This window comes from Periophthalmus magnuspinnatus, chromosome 4, assembly GCF_009829125.3.
Source record: "Periophthalmus magnuspinnatus isolate fPerMag1 chromosome 4, fPerMag1.2.pri, whole genome shotgun sequence".
Lineage (NCBI taxonomy): Eukaryota > Metazoa > Chordata > Actinopteri > Gobiiformes > Gobiidae > Periophthalmus > Periophthalmus magnuspinnatus.
The window spans coordinates 16,805,462-16,818,732 of NC_047129.1; the positions used below are offsets into that span (position 1 = coordinate 16,805,462).

General features: G+C 37.9%; 1 protein-coding gene across 1 annotated transcript in view; it reads left to right on the plus strand.

The window, feature by feature from the left end:
- Positions 1 to 9,975: 9,975 nt before the first annotated feature.
- mylk4b (myosin light chain kinase family, member 4b) overlaps positions 9,976 to 13,271 on the plus strand; it is a 40,347-nt gene continuing 37,051 nt past the window's right edge. Inside the window, exon 1 of the mRNA XM_055221396.1 lies at positions 9,976 to 10,170. Within this exon, the coding sequence (XP_055077371.1) occupies positions 10,106 to 10,170 (65 nt within the window). The 5' untranslated portion in view covers positions 9,976 to 10,105. The remainder of the gene's footprint in view (positions 10,171 to 13,271) is intronic.

Here is a 13,271-nt window from a genome sequence, read left to right on the forward strand (position 1 = left end):
CCCACACCTTCATGTTTAATATTTGTCTTGTCAGGACTCGAGGGGTGCCAGCTCACTATCTGCTGTTTCGATATATTTACGAGTGTAAGATAAAGCTGCACGGGCACAGCACCAGAAGTGTGAGGCAGGCTAAGGATGAGGCACCGGGCTTGAGTGGTATTTCACATGGTTTAACTAATCTTACCTTTGTCCTTTAGTGCGCCAATGGAGGACACTGAAAATGCAATAGACACATAGTCAACACACTAGGGCTACAGCTTAAACGATCTGGCACAAATTACTAAACAAATAGAGGCCGGTATCCCCGTAAAGCCTGCTTATAGCCTCAGCAAGCGTGACAAATGAAACCACAAGGTGAATACAGTACTGGCAAAGGCCGAAGATGGAAAAAGTTTTGATAAAGTAAACGGGAGTGTTGGGGTCAAGTATTTATTCCATAACATTTGTTGTCTGAGTGCATCAAGGAACCACAAACATGTTATGATCACAATGAATATAATGTAATAAAATATAAAGACCATATTATGCTATTTGCATGTCACAAACATACCTGGAGTTTTGTTTTGATTTCTTCTCTCTGAATTGAACTGAAAACTCTCAGTTCCATCTTGTAATGTCATGTGGTAATACAGGATGTGCTCCACTGTGTTACACTTTCACTAAAATCATTTGGATGAGTTCAGCCCTTGAATTGACCATCTCTATTGAACTAAAGGTAAAAGGAGCTGTTAACCTGAAAATGACCACTTTTCAATGACATCACAAGGTAGAACAGAGCATTTTGTGCTGTGGCGATATAGACAGACTAATAATAAAGCGTTACTCAAACATGTATGAATGAAACAAAACACAACCCCAGGTACGCTTTTGAGGAGGTATCAACATTCTAACATGGCTCAAAGCTCACAAGAGTCCATTTTGTGTAATATAGGACCTTTAAAGACACTGTACCACTGTACAGTACTGGCAGAACTATGAGCAGCTTAAGAGACAGAATGTGTTTCTTCTGCTTTTTCTCATCTAATTTTTGTCCATGGAGTAGTTTTTTTTTTTTTAACCACAATCATTATTTCCTCAACACACAGATTCAGAAACATCTTAATTAAGGAGAGAAAGGTTCAGTTCAACTGTGTCTGATCCAGAGTCTGTATCAGTGATAAATGTTAACGCAGCCTCCAGTGTCTTTGTGGTTAACTAACTGGTTTTAAACGACTGTTGGCTTGATTTTCTTGTTTTAGATGCCAGATACAGACTAAATATTTAGCAGAGTTGTAGACTTAAATATTTACTATCAGACTGTAGCAGCTCTTTCACATTTTAGACGTGTTTTGAGCTTTTACAGGAGAAAATGTCATTACCCACCCGTCACCACTGACACTCGTATACACATTTGTCACTCACCAATACAGTTCCAAAGGTTATGACGTCATCTGCATAACCAATGAGTTTATCAACACTTTTCTCAACTTCCAGAGACCAGAGCAAAGTTTTGCTGTTACGGTAAAGCTGACAACAACTAGCATGCTAATCACGCAGGGCCTATTGTGATTATTGGACAACGAAATGGTTTATCATTTAGTACAGTACACAGTGATCTTATTTTGACCTCAACAGCTGCTTGTACAACAGGACAAGGCACATTTTGGTCAACTCCATGGGAAAAATCTAATTGGTAATAAATTACAGCAAAATCTGGCAATGTGTTATTTGATGAATAGATACAACACAGGTACTAGTTAAGCATCATCAAAGGTAATGCTATACTGTGCTTTTTAAATACAACTTTACCCTGCACCTTTATTAGCCAAATGCGTGCGCTTGCATCTGTTTCTGAATGTACAAAATGTGTAGGGAGACTATATCAATATCTGCTGTGTCCTAATTGCTCAGCACAGTGGCATGTTAAAGGGGCCTATACATACCACGCTCAATTACTTTGGAGAGCGCTGACCACAGGATGCAATCAAATCTTGTGTTACGCATTTGATACAGAATCTGGAGTGATTCAGCTGCTCAAATTAAACCAACTCAGACAGGAACACTATGTACAACGTGCTGGGTGCTGGTACCTCAGAGATCACCTTTGAACCATGTGGCGTGTCGGTACTTCTTTCAGTTTGTCTTCCAAATTGCAAAATTATAAATAACACATAGCTGAGTAACGCAATATATTTATTTCAAGAGAGTCAGACTTTTTTTGTTTTATTGTAAGTTTATTGTTTTTTTATATATTTGAAATGCCCATCCATCCATTTTTTTTTCTGCTTATCTAGGGATGGGTTAAGTGAGCATCTGTCTAAACAGGGACTCCCAGACTCCCTCACCCCAGACACTTCCTCCAGCTCTTCCAGTGGGAATCCAGCACTTTCCCAGGCCAGCCGAGAGACCCTTCAGTGTCTCCTGGGTCTTAGCAGTGGGACATGTCTGGAACACCTCCTACACTGAAATGTAACTAACTAACTAACTAACTAACTTAACAATGTTTTAGTTACGGTTCATTTTTTTCTCTATTTTCTGACACAGTTAGATTAGTAAACAAAGTCATTTGAATTTATGCTAAAATAACTGAACTGATCTGTATCGAAAGAATAAGAACACAGTAATTTAAAGATTAGATTTCACTTTTTTTTATACATTAGCTAATTGTCGAGCCTCAGTGGCAATAAACATCCACAGACTGAAACTTATATTTTGCATCTTAAATTTAGACAACTCGACAACTTTGTGCATCTGGAAGACTTTTAAAAAGACCTATTGTGTTTGTGTGTGCTCTATAGTTATACTCTCACACCCGTGGGTCATTAAGTTATAATTTGTACATTTTAAATCACAATATTCATCTAAAATTAATTAATAAAAGAAACAAGCCCGCTGATTTCTGTGGCGCCCAGTGGGAGCTGACTTTGTTGTACCAAAATGACTATGCGATGCTGCCAAATCCTACACGTATCAAGATTAAGAAAATAAAATTGAAGAACGAAGCAAATACATCACAGTGGGCATGTACCGGTGGGGGTGAAAACGGGGATTGAGTGTCAAAATGGCATCTTGAAAATGAGCGATTAAAGATTGCTCGAACATGCACAAATCACTCCAAAAACAACTGTGAGAGAGTAAATGAGAAGCTAAAACTACTATAATAACTATAACTATAACAAAGCTCTGAAAAGTTGATTTAGGATAATAGGTCTGTAGAGCTAACTTTGAGGCACCGCCAATATGACAAAATGTCTCTTACTGTAACTATATTTTACATATTACGTATTTGTGGTGCAGTTACTTTTTTTACTAGCAAATTTCATCATCACTTGGCCAGAACTTTAATAGCAGAAGAATCAGACAGTGAAACATGCCGACAGTAACCGCACTTGTCATCCCTGGAGTCACGGTTCCTCGCCTCGGTACAGATCCGGCCAGTGTGTCTGTGGTGGTGGGAAGCCTGCTGGCCCCATTGTATTCCCCGGCAGCTGTGACCTTCCCTGGGATCATCAAGGAATCCTGCCTCCTGTTTGAGATTCCAGGTAAGATTACACACAGGCCAGGAATTGTGTGTCAAGTGGACCGTAAGTGACCAGTCCAACTACAGTAGTGGTTCACGATATTAAAATTTCAAACTTGATTTTGATATTAAGGAAAGGGCTCAATACTAAAAGCTAATTTCAATACCACAAAGATAAGAATGTGTTTTATACAACCTAATGTTCCACACATAATAGTTGTGTCTGTAATATTACCATGTGGCAGCTCTGGTATAGGCTATTTTGTCTAATTTATGTTATTGGTCTCAGTATCAATAACCCTTCTCAATTCAGTATCAATCCAATTCAAGTTTATTTCTATAGCACATTTACTCAACTTCAGCTGACCAAAGTGCTTCACATAAAAAGTCAACAAAAAAACAAATATACCAATAACACGATACATAGAAAAAGAACAATAAAACAGCAAGATATCCTGTCTAGCTAGTGTTAAATGCCAGAGAGAACTGGCTCTTAAACACTGAGAGGATCTGACAGGCAGGGGCACAGTTCCAAAGGCTCTGTCACCTCTGGTCTTGAGCCTGGCTTTGGGCACACGAGCAGGAGCTGGTCAGCCGACCTCAGGGCTCTGGGCAGAGTATAGGGCTGCAGTGACTTCTTCAAATAAAGAGGACCCATAGAGTGCACACATTTAAAGAGGACCCATAGAGTGCACACATTTAAAGAGGACCCATAGAGTGCACACATTTAAACACAATCAGTAACATTTTGAATTGCACTCGGTATGAAACAGGAGCCAGTGCAGGTTACACAGCACAGGTCTGATGTGCAGCTGTAGCATTCGGGACATTCTGTAAGTGCTGCAGGGAGCAATGGTCCAACCTCATAAACTAAGAATTACAATAATCCAAACACGATGTTACAAATGTGTGGATTGCTTTTTAAAAATCTGCCTGTGGACACCTAACTGGGTGATATCATTGATTTCTTTCCACATTTTGAACAATCACTTCATTTGATCAGTTATATTTTGTATTATTAAAAATGTTCTTCAGTATTAATTTCTTGATCATAAGTGGCAATTAAGTATGTATAGTGTAACACAAAAAAGTCAGAACTCTGCTTCAAACCACATGCTTTTACTGACAGAGGACTGGCTGTAGACCTGTTGATTAAAAAACCCAACCACATCACTGACAGTTAGAAATGTCTCAGTCTCTATCTCATTTAAAAATGGACTAATTGCACATCCCTGTCCATTAGTATCTGAATATCAAAATTTTTTGCCAGCCCTACTCTACAATATACATATTTTTAGCAGCATGTGTAAACAGACAGTCACATTGTGGAAAGATTCCAATCCTAGCTGCCCTTAATACGCAATAATACACCGGTATGCAAACACTAAAAACTAGATTAAGAACAGGAATGAGATATTTACTAGCAATCATCATAAATGGTCATGGTTACATTTTTATATAGCACTTTTCCACCTTCAAGGCACTCAAAGCACTTTACTCCAAGAAACCGTTCACCATTCACTCACACACATTCATATTGCTCAAGGACACAACGACAGCATTCATCTGTGGGAGCTGAAATCGCACCGTCAACCTGTGGGGCAGTGCATCTGACCGCTCAACCAATGATGTTTATGTCAAGAATGGGATTCAAACCATCACTTTCAGATCAGTGGACAAACACTCTACCAACTGAGCCACTGTCCCGCTCCAATAATAACAATAAAAAGAACATCTCAATGATTTACATGTTCAGTGGTACACGATCTCAGTAATAAAGTTGTACCAGGCAGTTTACGGGGCATTTTGGAATGAACATACCTCATGATAAACATAGCTGTTAAACTGGCCCGGCTGTGGTGAGGTCAGTTATATTGTAAACCAAACACTGTTAAAAGCGTGACATAACCTTGTATTGCATAAACACTTATTTTTAGTAGTGTATGTCGTTTCAATTGGTCAAACTGTGGTGTTAATCTGTTTATTGAGTGTAACGCAACAGTATTTCAAGTTGATTTTTAGGCCGTAATTCAAACGGAATCTGTTTGTGAACCCTTTGGAGGACGAACAAACGGCTGAGGCCTTTGTGAAGCTGAGATGCTGTAGTTTTGACCTCTGCTGTCTGATCTAATCTAATTATAAAAGGTAAGAAGCTATCCTCCCTCTCTTAAACAAAACGTTTTGAATCAGTAATCCCTTATTACAATATATCCACTGATATGTAATTTGCTACGCTTGACTTTTTATGACATTCATTTGTGTTTTATCTTGTGAAGCATCTTTGAGTTTAATGAAAAGAGCTATACATGTATTATTATTTATTTATTTATTTATTTATTATTCATTGTTAAAATTTTTACCAAATCAAGATGCTATAGCAGGAGTCAAATACAAACATTTAGCACAACTCAACACTAAGGGACCCACGTGAATTAAAGCCCTTTTAAAAATAGGCCTACTGTACTGGTTCATTTTCCTTAGGCTTTTAAAACTTGTTGTGGTCAGCTGTTTAAACGCCTTATCGCCTGAATGCTCCCTGTGTTTCTGTGCTGGACAGAGCCACACTTCTTTGGAAGCCCAGTGTCCTGAGTGGAACAGTTTATCTTATCACAGTTATGACGGTGTTGTATTATTGTTGGTGAACATACTTATGGACTTAGGAAATGTCCATGAATATAAAAGCCTCCACCAATGCAGCAACCACAATCACTATTCTAGAGCATGAGGAAGTACTTAGTCTTGCCTTTCTTTCTTTCTATCTTTGTTTATACATGGGAACCCAGTGAGAGCACTTGGGGCAGAAAAACGAACAAAACAAACAAGTATACAAGTCCATATATAACATTAAAAACAGGAGCAGGTGTGTGTATAAAAGTCCATATAAAACATTAAAAACAGGAGCAGGTGTGTGTATAAAAGTTTGTTACCAGATTATTAAATTGCAATTAGGTCACCATTGTGTCCAGTTTTGCTTTTCCTCAGAGTGTGTTCTGTTTTTGTGAAGCAAAACAGCTAAAAGCCTCTCTCTCGTCTCAGTTTTGGTGTGACTAGTCCTTAGCCTTATGCAGCCATGTGATCATTAGGAAGCAGGTGAGGTATTCTGGCAGTTTTTGAAGTAGTCCCTTATAGATACATTTCATACAGTGCTAGGCAGTGATGGACAACCCACTTTTTCATAGAGAATACAGTGAGCTGAGTGAAATAGTGGATCCTTCGGTCTCAAAGCAGAAGCTGAAGTCTGCACCTTTACCGCATCCCCATAATAGCACGGAAAGAAAGGTCTAAAACCAAATTACTTGAAGCATAATTATTCTACACAGAATCTTTATAAATCCCTCCATATTCCAAATCAGCCCATTGTCTTCCCTTCTGTTTCCTTCTTTTCTCTGGACAAACATAAAGCTGCTCTGCATAATTTTTCTGGGAGAGGATGTACCTCCTGCTTTGCCTCTGTGGGGATGTTATTGCTTTGCACATAATGTTAATGTTGTATTACACTTATCCTTCTTAGGTTACGCCACCAGCCCAAGGTACAGGTCACATCTGTGGGGAGGAGACGTCACTCAGAGGAAGACTACGTGTTTTTCCAGGTACACTACCACTCAAAGGTTTGGACACACTTTTTCATTCGTGTTTCTTCTTTATTTCCATGATTATTTACATTGTAGATGCTCACTGAAGGCATCAAAACTATGAATGGCACATGTGGAATGTAGTAAACAAAACGTAAACTCAAAATAACTCCAAACTTGTTTTAGATTTAAAAAAACAGCCAACCTTTGCTCTGAACCCTGGTTTGCCCTCTTGGCCTTTCTTGACCCTGACAAGGGACAGCTGTGAATCCATTTCATGTGAATTAATCATGAAGCTCATTGAGGCCATGAGTTTTCAGAGCTGTCGACAAAGTGTGGCTAATTTTAGCTATTTAACTTTTTTTCTTTACTACACAATTCCATATATCTTACTCCATATGTTTTTAATGTCTTTTGTGTGTTTATAAAATGTAGAAAGTGGTAAACTTAAAGAAAAAATACAAAAGAAAAAGAAGGTGGGTCCAAACTTTTAACTGGTAGTGTATCTGTAACATAGACAGTATATATATATATATATATATATATATATATATATATATATATATATATATATATATATATATATATATATATATATATATATATATATATATATATATATATATATATGGACATAGTGAACCTGCTAGCCGCTGCGTTTCAAGTAGGAAGTGATCATGGGCGCATTTCTGGCTCCATCGACTTACATTAAACTGTCACCCCTCTCTCTAACTGCTGCAGTCAGGCTCGTCATTTTGGTCTTAAAATGTTTGCATTAACCCGCTCTACATGATGCTGGTGTTTTTCTTAAATTATTCTGTCTGTAAATCAAGATATGAACATGAATACCAGACAAATCAGGTAAATCACCAGCAGATTTGATTGATAGCATTGCTAAGTGAAGGGAAGGGGCATTACCTTCAACATCCTTGCCCCAGATCGGCTTTTTGTTGCTATGATACTCGCAGTCGGAATTCCAAATATGGAACTCGGCTCCAAATTGGCCCCTATAACTGCTCTAGCCTCGATGAGCTTCATTCAACTGGAGCAGAACGCTATGGGTGATGCCACACTCACTTAGTCCACTTCTTTATACAGGCTATGAGCTGTAATAAATGTCAGATAGATGTGTGTGTCAAAGCGATGACATCTCCGTGAAGACAAAATGTAAGCATACACTCCACCAGAAAAGTTACCTTTATAGTTTCTTCATATGGATAGGTAGAGTGGGGCAATCTTTTTGTGGGCATTAGCTCTCACACACAATGTCCCAATATAATCTAATTTCGGATGAGTTATATATAGCAGGAGTGGAATACAAACATTTGGCACGAGGCGACACTCAGGGACCCATGTAAAGTACTGTTAAACCCTAGCGCAACATGCAACGCTGTCGTCAATTAGCGCTAAGAGTGAGGGACGGAGCAGGGACTCAGCAGGGACACTGGGGCGGATGAGTAAGACTGTGGAGGTCAGGAGAACAGCAGATGCAGGGTAAACACAATACACGATAATGAGATAATCCTCAGAGAGCGTGAGGCATACAGAAGAAACGTGGCCACAGCATGCCCATGTTTGGTCGCTCTAGATAGTTCCGTGAGTGTATAGGTGGCTTTCTCAGATGGAGGGCAAGAGCCAGTTTACCAGTCTATCGATCACATTGTAATTTGCCATGAAATATCTAAAAGGTAAATTCACAAATGTTGAACCAGATTGTTTCTATTAGTCTACAGAATGTTGTGGTGTCATCTGAAAATCAGTAATTGGTGGTTTTCTGATTCATCCGACGTTGTGATGTACTATCTCTCTCAGGTGGAGGGCAAGATTCAGTTTTTCTCTATTGATTACGTTGTACTTTGCCATGAAATATCTGAAAGAAATCATCAGGTTAAATTATTTAACCTGATGATTTCTATAATTGACTACACACTATTTACTTCTAACTTCTGTTACAACAATTACATTTTTATAACATTTTAGCTGCCCTACATCTGTGTTAAATATAATTGGCCTATAGGTTGTTGTGATGTCATCTGAAACCCAGAAATAGTACTGTAGTATTATATCTGTATTTGAAGTAACTGCCATTCAATTTATACAAGGAGTACTTTTATGTACTTTCTAATGTATACTACTGTATCATACTCAAAATATCAATTTGGCAATATATTGTGTCAGACTTGTTGGCAATAGATACTTTGCAGGGGTGTTCTACATTTATGTCTATGGTGTAATCAGTTCATCAGTTTCCATGGTGATACAATGCACACATTAGCATACACGGCCAAAACAGTTTTTAGATAGTCTGAAAACAAAACAAAAATTTTAAGATTTAAATAACTTATTTTCAGGAGCCTGTGATCAATATGAGTGTTCATGGTCCTGTTTATGTGTTTGATTTTCAACAAAAAGGTAAAAGGGACTAACTGAATTAACTTATTTAACAGTAAAAATCTGCTCGCCTGTTGCAGTATCAATTTGGCAATATATTGTGCAAGGTTTGTGTGTTAAACATGTGTGAATGAAACAAAACACAACTCCAGGTGTAGTTTTGATGAGGAAACAACATTAGAACATAGATCAGAAAGCAGCCTCATATGGGCCCTTTAATGAAGTAATATGGGCCTTTTAATGAAGTCTTTGGGTATCTGCTCTCCCTCTAGGTCCCTCTATCATCTCTCTTCTTGCAAACACACATATGGCTCCTCACATTCCTCCCGTTCCTCTATAACAAGCCACATTCCCTGGAACACTTCCTCCACTCTGTCCCTGCTTGTGGTCCCAGGGTCCCAGAGCAGATAACCCCCACACACACCCCACCCCTCTGCCCCCATCCGTCCACCCGCCCCTCTCCCCTGCTTATCTCTGGATGTCTGCCGTGAGGGACACAAGCAGCCAGAGCTTGCATTGAGCTGTCTCACTGTCTGTGGCACTGCTTGATCTTGAAACAGGAGGAGCGAGCATCCAGGACAGGATCTAAACACATCTAAACAGCATTAGACCGACGAAGAGCGAACAGGGCTCCATCACACCCATGAGAAACATGGGAGGGAAGGAGAAGACGCTTTTGGTCATCGCAAATGTGACCAGTTACCAAGGGTGAGTCCATTTAAACTTCTGCATTAAAATGTAAAGTTAACTATAGCCTTTTGCAACCGGGCACATGTTTATGCTGGCACTATAATCATGATAATTTTAATTATTGTATCCATCTTATTTATTTAAGCTTCTTATTATATGTGATATTTGAAAACTTTTCACCATTCAAAAGATAGGATATTTTGTTTTTAAATGTTAATCACTATGGCAACAGTCCTAAATCAAATTGTTCAAGAGGCTTAGTTGCATTATCAGATATTCTTAGTGAAGCTTTTGTATAAACACATTCTTAATGTAATCAACGATGCAATTTTTTGTAAATATATATATTATATATTTGAAATATTTATATATTTTTTATTGTTTCAGAAAAAAGTTTAAGATAAGCGTGACCATTATACCAGTCTCCTTATGTTGCCCTCTCATTAGTTCATCTAATTATTTGTTTTTAAGCTTTGCAAAATTTGCATAATGGCCATATTTTGAATTCTAACACCTCTTTCCCCTCCGTATCCCTTACGGCCAGTGCAAGGTGGCACTTGTCAAGTTACATGGCAGGCACTTTTGATTTATTGTTTCTTATGACGTCTTTAAATAGACTCGGAATTATGAATAAATCAAACACAAACTATTTTTATCACTGGTGTATTATTTGATAGGCCTGATCCAAGCCGTCACTGTAGAAGTCCCTGCACAAGACTTACCCTGCTCATTATACATCGATTGTGAGCTAAAAAGTAATTTGAATTTGCTTTGAGTAACTTCGTAAAATGTAAAAATGCCATTAGTGCATGTACTACAGTTACATATGAGTGGGTTGTTGAGTTGTTGTCAGTGTGAAGGATTGGAGAGGCTGCAGACTCCAACTGTGCCACATGTGTGTATGTGGTATGTCTGTCCAAGTGGAGCTGTGTTTACAAGCCGTGTTAAACCATAGCTGTAGGAGATTAGAAGATTCAGATGTTCTTATGTAATACAGGTATGTTCTGGTTAGAGATGGAACAAGACACAGTTACACAGACACAGAGAGACGCGAGATTGGGTTCATAAATTGAGACAAGATTTAAAAAAATATATATAAATAAATAAATTGCACAGTTCAGTTCACTATTTTTACCTCGCAACTTATATTATTTTATATTTTTGCCGTTTTTGTAGCACGAATTATTGAAACTACAGCTTCTCAAAAAGCTACAGCCTTTTTTGTTTGTGAGAATCTCTTAAGGAATCTTTATACATGGGTAACACTAATACACTTAATAATCTGGTGACAAACATGTATGCGTGTTTTTAATGCTTTAAGTAGACATATGCAGTTATTTGTGTTGTATCGCTCTGTATTTTAACAGGGAACTCATGAAAAAGAGAGTGAGGTTCTCTCATTGGGCTCTTCCTGTAGAAATCCCAAATAAATGGCATAAACACAGTAACTGCAGTTTCTTTCTGTCTTTACAAAAGCATAATGACATGCCGGGTACTCTCTGGAGAACACTGCTCGTGTTAATCCAAGGCCGACTTGGCTCACGCTGCGTTTTTTTGTCATCCTACAGGAGGCAAAAGTTGGTGTTCAAGAGGGAAAAATAGACGTGTTGAATATGTGATATGTTTGCGTGAGCCAGGTGACCTGTTTTCATCTGATGCCGGTTAATTTGAAAAGTAGCTGTGGTCACTTGAGTATGTTTCTAATGAAGCGGTCAGAGCGGGCACGTATGTTCTGTATTTCTGGTGACCCTTGTTGTAGCCAAATAATGTTTCAGACCGATTTTGAACTTCTGACCTACATTTAGACTACATCTGTTGTAGTTGTGTTGTCTGCGTTGAATAGGGAATTAATGACTTTGTTTTAAATAGTCACAGTTTCAGGTTTTAGTGTATTATTATTGTTTTAGTGTATTATTGTAAAAAGAAACAACATGATTTAACTGTTAATGAGTATTTACACCAAACAGCAGTGAAATCCTTAGTTTTTCTGTCAAACACATTATTCATTACAATTGCTTAAATATGTGACAGAAGTGGAACCTAACAAAGTAAAAGTAGTAAAGTACTTTAGGTATCTGTACTTTTCTTAAATAGATTTTGAAGTGGATACTTTTTACTTTTACTTCACTACATTTGAGGGCAGGTATTTGTACTTTCTACTCCAAGTATTTTTATTATTGTCTGAGACTTGCTGAAAAGGCTGTGGGTTTATTTTATAACATATTTGTAGTTTGAGCAAACAAAAATATACATAAATAAAAATATACTGGAAAAAAAAAACCCTCAATGAATTTAAATTAATTTCATTGTTTCTGTTGAACACAAATCTGCGTAAAAGTACATGTTTAAACAGGTACTTTAGTACTTTTACTTAAAGGTGCTCTGTGTAGCTTTTCACCTGCTTCTCTCCATCAAGATATTGCCTGGAATGTTCCACAGTATGGCATTACCCTTATTTATCTATGGTTACAGCAGGTGACACCACGGGACCAAGTTACATGTCAGATCTGTGGAGAAGTGAGCCCACTCAAAGTTTTTAGGTCAATGAAAACCCGTTATTTACTAAATGCAAGATGGATATGTTTAATGCCACATTAAAAACAAAATCAGCTCCATGGAGACAAGCAGGTGGCAGACCCTCCACCAAAAAAGTTACACAGTGCACCTTTAAGCAGATGTTTTCTTGTGATACTTTTACTTAAGTAGTTGTTTTGCTCCAGTATCTGTACTTTTACTTTTTTACTTCCACTACTGTATGTCACTAGCTCTTTGAAATCAAACTTTCTGAATGATAAAGGCCAAATAAGTTTAAGTTCACTTGTCTGGAGTGTAGATTGATTTTTCAAAATATTATTATTATTTTTTATTTTTTTTGAATCTCTCGCTATTATAATGTGACCTGAATCATCACAATCATCCATTTGCTGAATCCTGTTGACATCTCAATGTGAATTATGAATGGAATTGAAGTGAGATATATTTAGACAGATGCCAATGTTCTGTATTAGTCTGTTCTTCACATGGACACTCCCAGAGACACCTCCCCACATTCCGGAGGTTTACCCTGGCTTTGATGGTTGCAACTAAAGCGGGACAGTGCAGGCCTCAGGGGGTATAAA